At 37.7% G+C, this 15,898-nt stretch overlaps 2 protein-coding genes across 3 annotated transcripts in view; one reads left to right on the top strand and one right to left on the bottom strand.

Annotated features, from left to right (window-relative positions):
* SNAP23 (synaptosome associated protein 23) overlaps positions 1-10,197 on the top strand; it is a 32,824-nt gene extending 22,627 nt beyond the window's left edge. For both annotated transcript variants that reach the window (XM_063088518.1, XM_063088517.1), the window contains exons 6-8: positions 3,371-3,523; positions 4,638-4,782; positions 5,737-10,197. In XM_063088518.1, coding sequence (XP_062944588.1) covers positions 3,371-3,523; positions 4,638-4,782; positions 5,737-5,802 — 364 coding nt within the window. In that variant the 3' untranslated portion in view covers positions 5,803-10,197. The remainder of the gene's footprint in view (positions 1-3,370; positions 3,524-4,637; positions 4,783-5,736) is intronic.
* Positions 10,198-10,524: 327 nt separating this feature from the next.
* On the bottom strand, positions 10,525-15,885 carry LRRC57 (leucine rich repeat containing 57). The gene is made up of 6 exons (XM_063088515.1): positions 15,802-15,885; positions 15,451-15,556; positions 15,204-15,342; positions 14,368-14,636; positions 11,826-12,011; positions 10,525-11,402 (listed from the first exon to the last, which is right to left on the bottom strand). Exons 2-6 carry the CDS (start codon positions 15,532-15,534, stop codon positions 11,361-11,363), a joined length of 720 nt encoding a protein of 239 aa, XP_062944585.1. The 5' UTR covers positions 15,535-15,556; positions 15,802-15,885; the 3' UTR covers positions 10,525-11,360.
* Positions 15,886-15,898: the final 13 nt, after the last annotated feature.

Below are 15,898 nucleotides of genomic sequence, written 5' to 3'. Positions count from 1 at the left end.
AAGTAATAGTTAAAGATTACTAGACTTGTCAAAACTGACAGGCGTAAATCTTACTTTCCAGATGGAGTTCTTAATCTCTTTAAAATTTATCACAGATTTGCTTAAGCATTCTATCATGAAGGCTAATTTCTTTCCAGAAAGGGCTGTCTTTGCAAAAGAGTTCACAGATTAGAACCATTCTTTCTTACTGTAGACTAAAACAACCTGGGCCTAGATGTGTTTTATGTGGCCATATTCCAACTATGTTCAACTATCTGTAGATTTCAAAGGTAGGTAATATTCATAGGCCAAAAAGTAGATATGCTAGTTGGTAATCTATGTACTTATAAGCATGAACTGTTAACTAAGAGTTAGGTTGAGGCTGAAGCCAATGAATAAAAATATTTATCCTGTGCTGTACAGAGCAATTTTATATCCATTATCAACAACGTTTTCACAGCCCTGTGAAGTATTAAGTATTGTTATTATCCTAGTTTTACATATAAGGAAAGGTATGTTCAGAGATTGAAATTTGCTTAAGGTTCTATAGCTACTGGATGACTGGTCTAAGATTGAGATTCAAGTCATTTTACTCCAAATACTGTGGCTTTTTTTTTTTTTTTTTAAATCCTGGTGTGTCCTTTTGCTTCCTCCAGATTAATTCCTGTGTCCCAATATATAGACTACTAGAGTCTTTAGATAGCCTATCAGAGTAAACTAAAATATTCCTCCTTGGAAGCTAAATGACCCATTGAGCTTTGAAAAACAACAACAGAAGATTCCCAGGCTCTACCTTGTATGTATTGAGACAGAATCTTCAGAGTATAACTTATGTATCTTTGTGTTCAAAAGCACCCAGGTCACTCTGATGCTCGGACAAGTCTGGGAAATACTACCTTTAAAGCATTTAAGACCCTTTGGAACGAAGATAAAGTTTAAACCCATTATTATATTTTTAAACATTTTTTTACTTTATGAACTTAGGTAGGCACCTACGTAGCAATGCCTTAAAAACAGCTAACTTTCAAGGCTGTTCCAAGTTGGTGGGGGAAGCTCCAGGGTATTGGCAAGTGGCAAGGTCTTGAGCAAACAAAGGATATTACCTGGACTGGAGGTGCTGAAAGAGAGACAAGGAGTTATCATGAGGTTGAAGATAAGAAATCAACAGCGTTTTAAAATCACCCCTATAAACTTGCAGAACCTATCATAACTGCATGAAAAAGTGCAGTTTTTTCCCCAACCTATTTGAAAGTAAACATGCCAACCCAGTGCAAAGCTGGAAAAATTCAAAGTCAGTTTTTTGTATCTTTTCCCCTTGATAATGGAAGATCCAGCCCTTCAAAGATCCAGCCCTTTTAAACGGAACAGAGTTTGATAACCAATCTGATTCTTTGTTATAGACTATGCTTAATCGAAACTCATTCACATTATCATGTTAAAATGATTCATTTGCATCTTATACCCATTATAGCTAATTGTGGAAGAATTCTCATAAGTTTAAACAATTTCAAGTCTTGCCTCTTAAGGTTAGGAAAGAGGTTGGAGCATATATATTGTGTATCCCTTGATAGACCAGGAGTCTATAAGTCCTGTGCTCAGATTCTCTGAGACATAGCATTTCATTTGTCACTTTTGAATTACAACCTTTTCTCTTCCACCTGTTTCACAAGCTGACATCCTAATAAAAGCTCCACTTAGAATACCTCTGTTAATTCTTCTGGTATTAACTTTCTGATAAGTTTTTTATTTTGTTTACTAGCTATTACTCTGCTTTAGAATTTTGCCTGGGACCTATCTTTTATAAACAAAGAATACACATAAATTGATTTCACCAAATTAACAGATAATTATGTGAAAAATATCCATTTAAAAAATGTATATCCCACCTTGTTCCAGGAAAACTTTAACATGGCTTATTTATAAATCAATCAATTAATTAGTAAAACAAAATAGCATAGTTAATTGTGAGAACTTAAAGTGGAACCAAGAAAGGCACTAGCTCTTCAGTATTGATAAATTTGTTTACATTTGCTGTACCTCTGACAAAAAAAGTAGTAGTACTCTTTCTGTAGCATTAATGATTAAGGTCTAAGATCCAGTTCTAGGTTTGCCAAAAATGAAAGTGTACATGCCTATTAAGAAAGGAGCCACTTTTTTCATAAAATCTTTTCTCTGCCTTTGCAATTTTTGCAATTTTGAAACTTCTTCATTAAGGTATAATGTGGAATATTATAGCAACTTATTACTTTGTTTTTGTTTATAAAAAAGCAAAAACTAAAATTGAGTGAAAGTTTGACTGTGTCTAGCCACATAATAGAAAAAAAGCTTTGTGTCACTTTTTCGTAATAGCCATTTGAAAGTCACTTTCCTAGGCTCTTTTTCTTGCCAATTCTACTCGTTTGAGTAGTAAATCCCATGGTAAAATTCTGGCTTTGACTGATTTTTGGCTATATCAGTTATACCTTAAGTTTATTCCTTTGTTTTTAAGAGGCCTAGACTAGGATCGCTTTTTTTTTAAAGGAGGAAAAGTAAATTCTTAAATGAAAAAGCCCAAACCAAAGGATTTGAAACTGGCACCAGTGTGGTTGAGGGAATTATTCATGGGCTGATTGTCCAATTTGAAAATAATCATGCCTTTCTTTCATGATTTTGTTTTTTAAGAAACTTTAAAAAAAGAAATTTAAGGGATGGCCCGTGGCTCATTTGGGAGAATGTGGTGTTGATAACATCAAGGCCGAGGGTTCGGATCCTTGTATAGGGATGGCCGGTTAGCTCACTTTGGAGAGCGTGGTGCTGACAACACCAAGTCAAGGGTTAAGATCCCCTTACTGGTCATCTTTTAAAAAAAAGAAAGAAAGAAAGAAAAAAATTTATGCAAAATTCTAACTTAAAAATATTGATTAGCTGGAACTACTCTCTGGTTCAAGTAAGAGTGCGCAGCTGAGGTCAAAGTATTACCTACTTAGCCTTCTTACTCTGTTGTCCCTCATCAACCTCTGCAGTGCCTCCAAAGAACCTCTCAAGGCATCCCAGAACACCTTTCCTAAGGGATTTTTTTTTCTAGCATCCATTAACCTCTTTCTAGAGAGTGTTAGAGGATAACGGAACCTGAAAAATCAAATAATTGCATTTTGCTACTCCTTGCTAACAGTTTAGTGAGGATTTGGTAGAAGTAGTATTTGGACCTTTAAAAAATGTTTTAATGTCAATGGGTTTACCTAGTTTATCTTTTCCTATCCCATACTGCCATGGAGCATAGTGTAGATAATATTTAGCTTTGTGCAGCTTATCTACTAAAGGTGTTAGGGTCATCCTCAACATAACAAGCACTAATAATTATCTCTCCCTCTCCTGCTTTTCACTCTCTATACTCCTGACTCTTATTATACAGGGTGAAGAACTTTGAGTCTACTAAGGCCTATAAGACAACATGGGGAGATGGTGGAGACAATTCACCTAGCAATGTAATATCTAAGCAGCCAGGCCCAGTGACAAATGGTCAGCCTCAGCAACCAGGAGCAGCCAGTGGTGGATACATTAAACGGTATGCCAGCTCCTCCCAGTATTTCTACCCCTTTCCTAATGAATGGCTCACTTAGGAGATGGGGTGCACCTGTACATGAACCTTAACTCATCAAATAGAAATAGTATTTATTCCATTTTTAAAATGCATTTAAAAACTTGCCTTCTGACAAAATATTGAATGTGGTGGTTGCCCTTGGATAATGGGATTAACTTTTGTCTATACTTTTCAGTAGTTTCCAAATTACTGAAGTAGGGGGCATGTTTTACTTCATAAATAGGAAAAATGTTTTAAAATGTATCATATAGAGCAGGGGTCAGCTAGATTCCTGGAAGGATATCTATAAAAGGTCCAGATAGTAAATATTTCAGATTTTTCAGGCCATACAGTTTGCAATTACTCTACTCTGTTGTTGTAGAGTGAAAGCAGCCTTAAAAAATACATAAACCAATGAGAATGGCTATGTTTGATAAAACTTTATATACAAAATCAGGTGGCATGCCAGATTTGGCCCTTGTGCCAGTTTTCCAACCTCTGTTTCAAAGCAGTGGGTCTTTAGACTTAAGCATGTGTTAGAATCACTTGGGGGCTTATTAAAACACAGATTGTTGGGCCGGCCCCGTGGCTCACTCGGGAGAGTGCAGCACTGGTAGCGCCAAGGCCGCAGGTTCAGATCCTATATAGGGATGGCCAGTGCGCTCACTGGCTGAGCGTGGTGCGGACCACACCGAGCCAGGGGTTATGATCCCCTTACCGGTCAAAAAAAAAAAAAAAAAAAAAAACACATATTGCTAAGATCCACTTATAGTTTCTGATTCAGTAGATCTGGAGTGGAGTGTGAGAATTAGCATGTTCCCCTGCCTACTAAGTTCCCAGGAGATGCTGGGAATCACTCTTTTAGAAACACTGTTCTAGAGTTGTTTCATAATTTTCTCTTACATCACTTTAAAACACTGCTGTCCTTGATCAGTCTTTCACTTTTTACTATAGAATGTTTCCCAAGAATAGTAATGTACATTCCCTTGGATCTAACACTTGCTAAGAGTCATTTTGCTTATTTTTATGAAAATTAAATCCAGACTTGGTCCATTTTAATTCAACAAGAAGTACTGAATTAACTGTCTTTTTGTGATAGTATAACTAATGATGCCAGAGAAGATGAAATGGAAGAGAACCTGACTCAAGTGGGCAGTATCCTGGGAAATCTAAAAAACATGGCCCTGGACATGGGCAATGAAATTGAAGCTCAAAATCAACAAATAACACGGATCACGGAGAAGGTAAAGCTTTTTATTGCCACAGGAAAATGAGACATCTGATCCAATGTGTTAGTAATAGACATCTGTGTTAGATACTTCAAGGGAAAACAATAGGGTAAGACTCTGTCCTCACAGTTCTTACAGTTTTGATGAAGCAGCAGTTCTAACACATCAAGAAACAAGAGCCAAGTCCTCACATCTCTTGCTCATGGCAGTTGGTTCACTATAAAACCATAGTCTTGGAATGAAGTGATTTTACTTAAACCTTCACACACGAAGCTTAGAATCTTCTCTATCGTTTGAGTGTGCTTTTTTTTTTTTTTCCCTCCCCCTGAATGAGTAAGTTAGCTTTTGGAGTTTTATTTGTTAAATAACAAGTTAGTAAGTTCCTGAATACTCATCTCATGAAAGAGTCAGTACGTGAAAATCAAAGTAAATAATGCCTCATAAGATAATAGTCTGGGTTTAGACTACATATTACCGATCATTTTAATTCCGATATTGATGTGGGTGGTAATACATCTGTTCCAGAGATCTTTGGGAAGGTTATTTCATTCTCTCTGGGTTAGACTTAGGATAGCTCCAGATGAGATTCTATGATTCAGTTCAGAGGACTCCCACAAGGTCCAGATCTATAACAGAGAAGAACATTCTTATATTTCATTGCATCAAAAGTGCCATTGATTATATGATGCATCCCAGTTTCAGATATGTTAAACTATGAAAAAACATGTTATAGAATGGATGAAATACTGGCAAGTTGTTCTGTTATACTTTTGTCCTGTTTATAAACCAGGGGTTTTCCAAGTGAATTTCATATTCTGTCACTTCTTGCCCAAAATGAGTTTTGTAATATGACATCAAATGTTTCTAGAATTTTTTCATTGTGTCTATTATTACAAGTGTATAAAATTCAACTATTATTAGAGTGACTTACCTTGTGAAGTAATGCTAGTATCTGTTTCTTTTTTTCAGGCTGACACCAACAAAGATCGTATTGATAATGCCAATGTCAGAGCAAAGAAACTCATTGACAGCTAAAGTTACTGCTGTACTTCTTTATCATTTATTCACTTCTCTAGCTCCTCTTCCAAAGTTGTTACCTTTTCAGATTTTGAAATTTGGTCCCACTCTTCTAATTGGGAGATAGTGTGGAAGAAGGGCTAGAGGAGTAACAGTCTTCCTATTTTCTCTGTTTCTTTTGAGGGTATACTGCTGCTCACTCAGCCTTCTAGTATTTTCTTTCTTAGTACATACTCTTACATAGGTTTTCATACATCACATGTAGTGTTTTCATCCTCCTCATGTACTTCAGCACGTTCTTTTGCTTTCAAGATTTTTGCCAAAGACAGCCATGAATAAGGAAGCTGTATAGGTGGTGTTGGTGTTGGTGTGTTTTTGTGGTGGTAAGAGGTTTAACAAGAAGAGCTTTTACCCTCAGTAGAAACTTGCAGGCCACAAAGCAGAAAGTTGAATATCCACAGTAAAGATCTAGTTGAGTTTAGTTTTTAATTTAAGTTGCAGTTATTGCCAATTTAAGCTAATGCTTGGTTTTGGAGCTTTTTATACACAATATTTTTGTTGTACATCACAGTTTTGCAACCTCTACTCCAAAGAGAATAGAATGAGTTATCTTAAAGTGAGCTTAATTTCTGAACTCTTAGTATTTCATATATGTACATAGATTTTGTGATCCCATTTCATATTGCACCATTTAGGAACACTTTGTATAAATGAATGGCTTTTTTATTTTCATATTAGTAGTAGTATCATGGTCCCATTACAGGCCTATTAACCTCAAAAATATGTATATATATATGTGTAACATGAGAATTTCTCTTTAAAGCAGGGATTAAAATTTTTTTTGGAAAGTTTGACACCATATATCACATGAATGCAGATTTACCTCAATGCCAAGAATTATGTTTAGATAGGAAAAAGGAAACTTATTTTGATCTCAGGCAGAAAAATAGATTGCTTGGAGTTTTATGTAGCTTTAGACTTTAAAAAAGTTTGAATTTATTCTGTCTTACTAGAAGTGATTTGGAAAATTACAACTTTGGTTTAATTATTGATGCTTGCACTGTCATTTCACTTAGCCTTTTGTATTGAACTATGTCCAGAATCAATTTTATGTAGATCCTGAACAGTGTTATAAAAATCTGTTTGGTATTTGTCACATTTAAAAACTAACATCTGCACACTTTAAAGCTATCAGTATGGACTGGTTTGACTAACAACCACTGCTTGATCCTAACAATTAAATTTTATAACTAACTAATGGTATTGTTCTTTCAAAGAGGTAATATGTTTCTATGACTGTTATTGTGGGGGCTGTAATTCCATCAGCTCTTGTTTAACAAATTGAGTAAAACAAAAGTCCAAAAATCAAGAAACATTCCAATAGAAAGCTGTCTGTAGCATCCTTCCAATTTTTATTGGAAATATTGACAGGACTTTTCTATGATTTGTCATGAGATTCATTTTAATCATTACTAGTGTTTAATTCATTTGAGCTTAAATACACTAGTGACTGAAAGGATAATGTTTCAAAGTGAGAGCTACAATCCACTCACTGGAGAAAATACAGTTAACATGGGAACTTTCAAAAGCTGTAGAAGAAAAACTTTTAAATAAAGTGAGACTCAGGCCCTCTTTAATAGAAATGTTCCATGTCAGAATGAGTAGTTTGGCAGATGATAGTAGATATCTAAAGTAAGAAGGTGGAAAATAATGGGGATTTTGTTACCTAAATGCCCTTCCTAAAAGCACTTAAAGGAAAAAAAATTTCTTTTCTTTTTTTTTTAGAGCACAGTGTTGTAACACCAAGGTCAAGAGTTTGGATCCATGCACCAGCCAGCCCCCCCCCCCCCAAAAAATTTAACAATGTTCTGGCTAAAAGACCTAGTTCTGAGGATGCCAATATTCTGCACCCCACAGTATAATTAGTTAGAAGCATGAGCTAAGGCACCAAATTGTGGTGGCTAGAGTGACTGTAAGCCCACTTCTGTATCTTAGTTTCCTTGTCTGTAAATGGGATTAATAATTCCTACCTCATAGTGTTGTAATGCTTAGAGTGCTAATACATGTAAAGCACATAGAACAGTGCTTGGCAAATGTAAGAGCTTGATAAAATGATAACCGCTCTTCTCTCTCTAGTGGAGCTCTTTTTTGGTCACGAATCCCTGGTGAATTTGATGAAAGACAACACAGCCCCTCTTCCCAGAGAAACAGGCACACAAATATGAATCATGTATAAATGAGAATCATGGAGGTCTTGAAAGCTCATCCATGGATTCTAGATTACAAACTTTTCCACAGCTTCTGCTACTGAGAGAGAAGAGAGGTGAGGCCATAGAAGCTCATAATGTATTAGCAACAGAAGCTGTTGACTTAAAGCTTTTTCTCATCTTCTCCTGTAACATTGTCTGGAAACTTGTTTCTATTACTTTTAAAGTGGTTAACATAAGTTCACCTTGGTTCAAATTTTGGCTCATTTACTAGTTGTGTGACCTTGAGCATAATATTAACCTATAACTAAGCAGGTAAAAAAAACAGTATCTGCCACTGAACTTAATTTTCTTTTTTAAACAGTAAGCTGCAAGTTTCTAGTCTTATAATGACAATGATCTTTATCCTCTATAGCTGTGACTACATTTTTCTTCATTTTTAACTCATCCTTTGTTTCCACACTTCAACTTTAGATCTGTCCATGTTGTATGGAGATTATAAATATCACCTTAAACATCTACCTCCCAGACATCCCACACTCAATTGCACTTAGAATTAACTTCTTTGAATGCTGTTTTTTTTAGGTCACTCTCTCACTAAAATTCTAGGTTATCCCAGTTACATTCCTAATCAGATTTATATTTCTTAGATTGATATTCAAAGTTCCTTATCCTCTAGCCATTTTTAATCCTTTTATTGTAGTGTCTGCTCCAAGCCTTCTATTTCTATACAACTTGCTAAATTCTACTTTCATGCCTTACAGGTGAGATAAAGAACATGATTTATTGAGTGCTCTGTCATGGACACTATGTAAAGTACTTTTAATGTATCTTTCACCATAACCTTGTAACATACCGTAGAGGTAGGAGAATATTACAGATGAGTAAATTGCTCAAATTTATAAAGCTAGTTAATGACAGAATCTGGATTCAAACCTTGGTCTTTCTCACTCCAAGATCTATGATCTTAGTATATTACACTGACTTCCAAACCAAGCTCTAAAAAATTTAGGTGAGGGGCCGTCCTGTGGCTCACTTGGGAGAGTGTGGTGCTAATAACACCAAGGCCATGGGTTTGGATCCCTATATAGGGATAGTCAGTTAGCTCACTTCAGAGAGCGTGATGATGACAACACCAAGTCAAGGGTTAAGATCCCCATACCGGTCATCTTTAAAAAAAACAAATAAATAAAAATTTAAAAAATAAAAATTTAGGTGACTTACGGCTGACAGCCAAACTAGAATCTGGGTTTTCAGACCACAAGTCAAGCTACTTTTTTAGCTCATATTTAAGTCTAAATCTTGTTTACTATCACTCTGAGCATATTACTTTATATGACCCCTGCCTTCAAATAGTTCAGTCTAGCAAGAGACAGATAAATATAGAATGCGAGAAGTGTTATAGTAACAGATGGGGGAGCAGTTAATTCGGCTTAGACTTAGGGAAGGGCTTTAGACATAGGAAAGGAGAATGTTAGTGAGAGAGGGCATTCCTGATTGAGTGAACAATATAAAGGCAGAGGAAAAAGAGACTCCACCATGAGTTTAAGGAGAATAAACTGATATTCTGGGCAGGCAAAATGAGAGTGAAGAGAGGGTATCTGGAAATAAGGCTGGATCTAAGTTGTGAAGGGTTGTAGTTACTGATTCTTATAGTGGTGTGAGGATTAAACTAATAATGAAATGGGAACATCTAAATTGTTAAATTTATAAGTTCTGATTTATTAGATGAGAAGTATGGATAAAATAGAGTAATATTAATTGTCCAATGGATCAATAAGATTAATAAATGAAACATTTAAATTTAGAAAAAAATCTCATCAACTGATACTGATAAACTAGCACCCCCTATCCCTCCCCAAATTGAAAAACAGAAAATAACAACCAGATTGAAGGTCAGAGAGACTTCCTCATATAGATTAAAAAGTAGGTCTTGTGATATCTTGACTTAATGGTTAAGATAGGTTTAACCATTATTGAGAAGTGTCAGTATTATGGTTAATAGCTCCTTAGCTAAGATAAAACTTCAGAAAGTGACCAAAATGGTAGCTTTCTAATATCCATGTCAGTGACAATCTGAAATCCTCTACCTTTGTACCTTCAGATTTTCTTAATAAGCATGGTTCCAGTACTACAAAATGTTTATCATCAGTCACATAAAGGCATTTCACTACTCATGCAACGTGAATAAAAGCATGAAACGTTTCTTCCTACGGAGTTTACTTTCAAAGAACAAAGGACCATTTACAGGTTTAAGTTCTCCTATCTTCTTCCTTTAAAGGATTAATTTTGGGCCGAGCCCGTGGAGCACTCGGGAGAGTGTGGCGCTGGGAGCACGGCGACGCTCCCTCCGCGGGTTCGGATCCTATATAGGAATGGCTGGTGCACTCACTGGCTGAGTGCCAGTCACGAAAAAGACAAAAAATAAATAAATAAATAAAGGATTAATTTTGCTTTCAGCCAAAGTTCATTAATAATTCTTTATTTAGTTTATTCTCTCATTCAGAGAATAAACTTGATAATATAGGTTTTTTTAAATATCGTAGCAATGGTTTCTTGATAGGTAATTTGATTAGTAGAGTTATAAATACAAAAAGGGGGAAAGATTACCAGAAATAAAACATTATTTCCAACAAAGCTTCAGGAAAATCTTGATTATTAAAATCTCTTTTATCTTACAAGTGTTGCATATATGGTTATAGCTCTTTAGAGCCCTCTACCAATAAGGCACCTGCAATAGTAAAGAATTTGCTACTGCAGCCTTGAGGAACATCTCTTAGTGTTGTGTTGCTACTTCTCTGACAAGGCGCACTTTTAATCAAGACGGAGTCACATATTTACATCCTAAATTCCAAGTATGAACACTACAATTGAACTGATGGACTGAGATCATAAATCTTAGCTTAGCCATAGCAGTTTCTCACAAATTATTTGCATTTCATAAAAATATGAAGTGTTTACACAGAGGTGGAATGGCAGCTGACTTTATGAAGGCTCACACACTGACACTAAAGGAAATCTCAAGCTGTGGTGTGGAGCTATTTTGTTACCAGGCAGCACCCACCCCCATCATATAAATAGCAACTAGCTAAGTTTCTTAAAGCCAAACTAATGATGGTTTTGAAGATCACCATTGTCCATTGCCTTATCCATGACTCAAATTGGAAGATTATTCCTGTCTCCTGATTCCTCTTCTTTGAGCTTATCTGAAATAATTCCTGAAAAGGAAAAAGATCATTGAAATATCTCCTGGAGTGTCATCTCCTTACTGCAGGTATCCTTGACAGAAACAGGAGGCTTTGATTTAGCCAGATTCCAACAGAGGTTCCAAGTCCGTGTTCTATAGGGTTCCCGTGGTCCTGGAGAACATCATGCAAACTTCTTCTTTGTGGCCGTGAACCTCTCCATGTACTAAAAACCGTGAAAGAATAATATATATGTGGTAGTCTGGCGTGGCAAGTATAAGCCTAGCTATTTGCTACTTAAGTTTATATATATATATATTTCTATTTCTATTTCTATTTTAGTTTTTACTGGGTATGGTCCTTCATTTCCTACAAAATCTACCTATTCTAAGTGCTAATTTTAAGCATATTTTTAAAATTTGTTGTGCATTTTAATGGAATACTTCAAAAGACAAAAATGCTTTACAATAAGATATCTATAGAGAAAAAGTCATCTTGGCACAATATCATTTGAACAGTTCTTAAAATCCACCTCCAAAATGGGAAAAATAAATCCTGTTGACATTAGCTATAAACATTCATGGGGGCTACTTCATCATTTTCTTCTATAGGGTAGTGACTACAAATGTAGTACTATACTAATACATACCTTATCATAGCCTTCCAGTTCTCGAAGTTTCTTTATTTCAAAAAGATTGCCTTCCACAGCAAGCAGAGAGATCTGGGAATCACTGAGGATGCTCCGTGGAAGCATGCTGAGCTCAAGACAGTTCTCTTCCAGCCGAAGAACTTTAAGGCGAGGACAGCAAGATATCTTTACTGAGATCTGAGATATCTATTGAACAACATAAGAATAACAGGAAAAAGCATAAGCACTATAATGGTTATTTTTTAATATATTAAAACAAAACATCTTTACTTGACAATTTGTCCTAGTTCTCCTTTCTTTTACCGCCCCCATTTTCTCACTACCTACTCACTCCAGAAGCCTCTGTTATCTAGCTTCTGTTACTACTCCTCCACTTAAAAAAAAAACGCCTTTTTGAAAGTCACCAGTGGCTTTTTGGAAACAAATTTTTTTTTTTTTTTTTTTTTTTTTGTGACCGGCCACACGTCACTGCACCGGCCATCCTTATATCGGATCCGAACCCGCGGCGGGAGCACTGCTGCGCTCCCAGCGCCGCACTCTCCCGAGTGCGCCACGGGGTCGGCCCGGAAACAAAATTTTTTAAATAATAAAAGCACTGTGTGTTTATTAAAGAAAATTTGAGACTCACACAGTTTAAAGGAAAAAGTTTACCTGTAATCAGCCATCCAGAAATAACCACCATAAATATTTTGGTACATTTACTGCCAATGTTTTATGTGTAAGACAGTTATTGACCACTTTACTACCAACATCAAGGATCCGCTGTCCTCATTCCCTGTTGCATTTAACTGTACTATCTATCCCTTCCTTGAAACTCCCTCTTCTTGTGCATGGGTACTTGGTTTTTCTATCTTTTGAAACATTACTGATTTTTAGCTTCCCTTCTTGTTCCTATAGACATTTTAGCAGCAGTCCCTAATAGTTCATATTTGATCTTCTCTTAAAACTCTCCTAGAAAGCTCATTCATTCTTAAAGCCATCACTTCTGTTAAGACCTCAGAATTGGTATCTACACTCATATCTACTCATCTGTATTCCACTCCTATGTCTCCAACTTTCAGCAAAACATTTCTGTTTAGATGATTCACCAGGACCGACTCAGCATATCCATTCTCAATACCACCACTGTTCTTTAAGGCCCTCAAGCTCAATACCAATCAGTTGTCTTGGACTCATTCACCTCTTTTGCCCTTTAAATGCTCCAAGTCACTAAATTATATTGATTTTGCCTGGTATCTCAGCCCATCACCTGGAAACTTAGTAGAAATTCAGAATCTCAGACCTACTGAATCAGAAACGGTGGGCGCCCAGTGATCTCTTTAAATGAGCTCTCCTGGTTATTTTGATGCACACTGAAGTCTGAGAACCAATGACTAAGGCATCAACAGAGATGAATGTGGAGTAAGTCTTCAAGTAATACTTGCTGCTTAACCAATTCAGTTTTTTTCCAAAAAGCTCAAGAACATATCCACTCTATGCTGACCAGTCAGCTCAGCTGTTTAGAGTATGGTGTGATAACACCAAGGTCCAGGGTTTGATCCCTATACCAGCCAGCAAAAAAAAAGAATATCCACTCTAAGGAAAAAATGAGGCTAATCTTAAGAGACTGAATTTCATCATAATGTAAGTTCACTACAATCCAGAACAGTAATAGCCACATGTGGCTAGTGGCTACTGTGTTGGACCATGCACATGTAGAAGCACAGACACTAGAAAACTAAAGGCCACCCAGTGTCACAATGTTTAACGTTTCATTATTTGTGCCTTATGCCTAGACAACAATCTTTGGATTTTCTCTAGATGGATAAATATTAACCAAAAAAACTTCCGAAGTAATGGAAACAAATTTCAGATGTAACTAAAGCTGTCCATGGCCGGCCCGTGGCTCACTTGGGAGAGTGCGGTGCTGATAACACCAAGGCCCCGGGTTCGGATCCCATATAGGGATGGCCGGATAGCTCATTGGGTGAGCATGGTGCTGACAACACCAAGTCAAGGGTTAAGATCCCCTTACCGGTCATCTTTTTAAAAAAAAAAAAAAACTGTCCAACAATGAAAAAGAGCTATCTTTAGGAAGCCTATCACTTAAGGTTTGAGTAAAAGCAGGACACAACACTTTACAAAGATGTAAAAAGGAAAAAAAAAAAAAAAAAAACCCTGAAATTTTATGTCTGACTCTCAAATCCTGTAAGTTGAAGCCTCATTTCCATTCTATATCCCCGACATCACTAGATGATTAGGGGCTTACTTGAGGAGGATCTGAAGAACTCTTCAAGATTTGTGAGATGGTAATTTAATTTCTGAAATTATGTCTGCCTGTTATCCATCCTACCTTCTCCAAAACACCTACTCAACAAACATATCCTGTGTCTCAACTAACCCCATGGCATTTGGGGCTTTAAAATTAGTTTAGCCTATAGAATATACCTCTCATCTAGCCTCTGATACCTAGCTCCATGATTACAATTTAGGGAACTAGAGGTTATCAGGAGACCATAAACCCAAACATATGCTGTAGAAAAAAAAACCATAAGCTCTAGACCTGGTTCTGGTTGAGATTGAGTTCGATGACCTGCAGCTCCCCCACTATGTCAGGTATACTCCGAATCTGGTTCTTGGAGAGATCCACCACATCCAGGTGCTGTAGGCTACAAAGTTGTGGTGGTAGTACTCCCAGTTGGTTCCCAGAGAGTCCCAAGGTCTTGAGGGCAGACAGTTGCCCAAAGGTAGATGGCAGCTCTCTCAGGTGATTGTTGTTTAGGCTTAGCGTCTCTAGTTTTTTCAGATTGCATAACTCATCAGGAAGAGCAGCTGGCAAAGAAAAATTTTTTAAAACCTGAATTTGATAGAGCTTAAAAACACCTTTTATGAAGTTTATAAAGACCATATGGCAGCCTGCTTCATCTCTTGTTAATATACATATAATTCCCACATGTGCCATTTTTGGGTATTACATTTTACCGACATAGTCTTCAGAAGGTAAGGGTAGCATCAAAATGCAGGAGAGCATTTATGTGTATAATGGGCTCCTTTTAAAAGGGGCCTAGGCACAATGCAAAAGTAATTTGTGGGATTTGGAAGATCCTCCCCTTCCTCTTCCATCCCTCCTTTCAAATTAGGTAGGTCTATTTACATCACATCCCAAAGATGTTCTTCCCTTTCAAGTCCAAATTAACCCAGTAACAATCATTATACCACCCAAGGAGGCTTGTAGATGTAATTACAAGAGGTAGAAAGCTTCAAGGACTCTGACATTCTACATCTTGAGCCCTCTGAACGGTTTCATAACAATAACAACAAAAAGCAGGCTTGCAAGAGAAGACCACCCTTCCTAACAGCGGATCACTAGCAAAAGCTTCCCAGGCGCAAAAGCCATACTCAATTTGTTGTTGTTCAGGGAGAGGCTCTTCAACAGAGTGAACTTCCCTATCAGCAAAGGCGGTAGGCTCTCGATCTTGTTGTTGGACAAGTCGATGGTCCTGAGATTGCTCGTCAGCTTCTGCAACTCTGAGGGGAACTGGAGAAGGGAGTTCACAGCGTGGAGAATCCCTCACCAATTAACTTCGTCGCCCCCGCCGTCCCTCTCTCCCCTTAAGTTCCCTAGTTGGGTCCCTGCCAGTCTCACCTCGGTCAATCCACGGTCCTTAAGCTGAAAGACACCAGTTTTCTGCGCCGTTTCCACATGAGCGCGGAGAGCACTGTTTCCCATCCTAGCGCCGCGGCTAAGGTCCCTGCGGGAAAGAAGCGCAGCTGTCACCGCCCAGTCCAGGCACACAGCCACCCCGTCGGCCTCCCGGCTGGGTCTCCCACACCAGCTGTCACCCCTCGCCGATCCCTGGATCCGGGGGGCCAGCCCAAGAGTGGCAAGGAAGAAAGAGAACAGACAGCCTGAATACCAAGCCCTGCCGCTTTTGCAGCTATGCCGAGGCCAGCAGCCTCTGAAAGCCTACGGAAGATCAGGGAGCCCTGGACTCGCCTTCTACAGCTGGTCTGACAGAGGGGTCCGCAATGGGGGCCGGCACCCGCGCCAGCCTGGGATGCACTCCTCGGGCTTCCGCCCAGGTGGGAACGCC

Source organism: Cynocephalus volans, chromosome 3 (assembly GCF_027409185.1).
Source record: "Cynocephalus volans isolate mCynVol1 chromosome 3, mCynVol1.pri, whole genome shotgun sequence".
Lineage (NCBI taxonomy): Eukaryota > Metazoa > Chordata > Mammalia > Dermoptera > Cynocephalidae > Cynocephalus > Cynocephalus volans.
The sequence above is the reverse complement of the archived record's forward strand: the minus strand, read 5'-3'. Positions and strand labels throughout refer to the sequence as shown.

What these genes read in the sequence shown, in the direction of transcription:
- LRRC57 (XM_063088515.1), bottom strand. Translation starts at nt 15,534, where the DNA reads ATGGGAAACAGTGCTCTCCGCGCTCATGTGGAAACGGCGCAGAAAACT. An exon ending in AGGACCGTGGATTGACCGAG is followed by an intron (nt 15,343 to 15,450) that starts GTGAGACTGGCA and finishes TCCCTTCTCCAG; the next exon opens with TTCCCCTCAGAGTTGCAGAA. An exon ending in CCTGAACAACAACAAATTGA is followed by an intron (nt 14,637 to 15,203) that starts GTATGGCTTTTG and finishes TTTCTTTGCCAG; the next exon opens with CTGCTCTTCCTGATGAGTTA.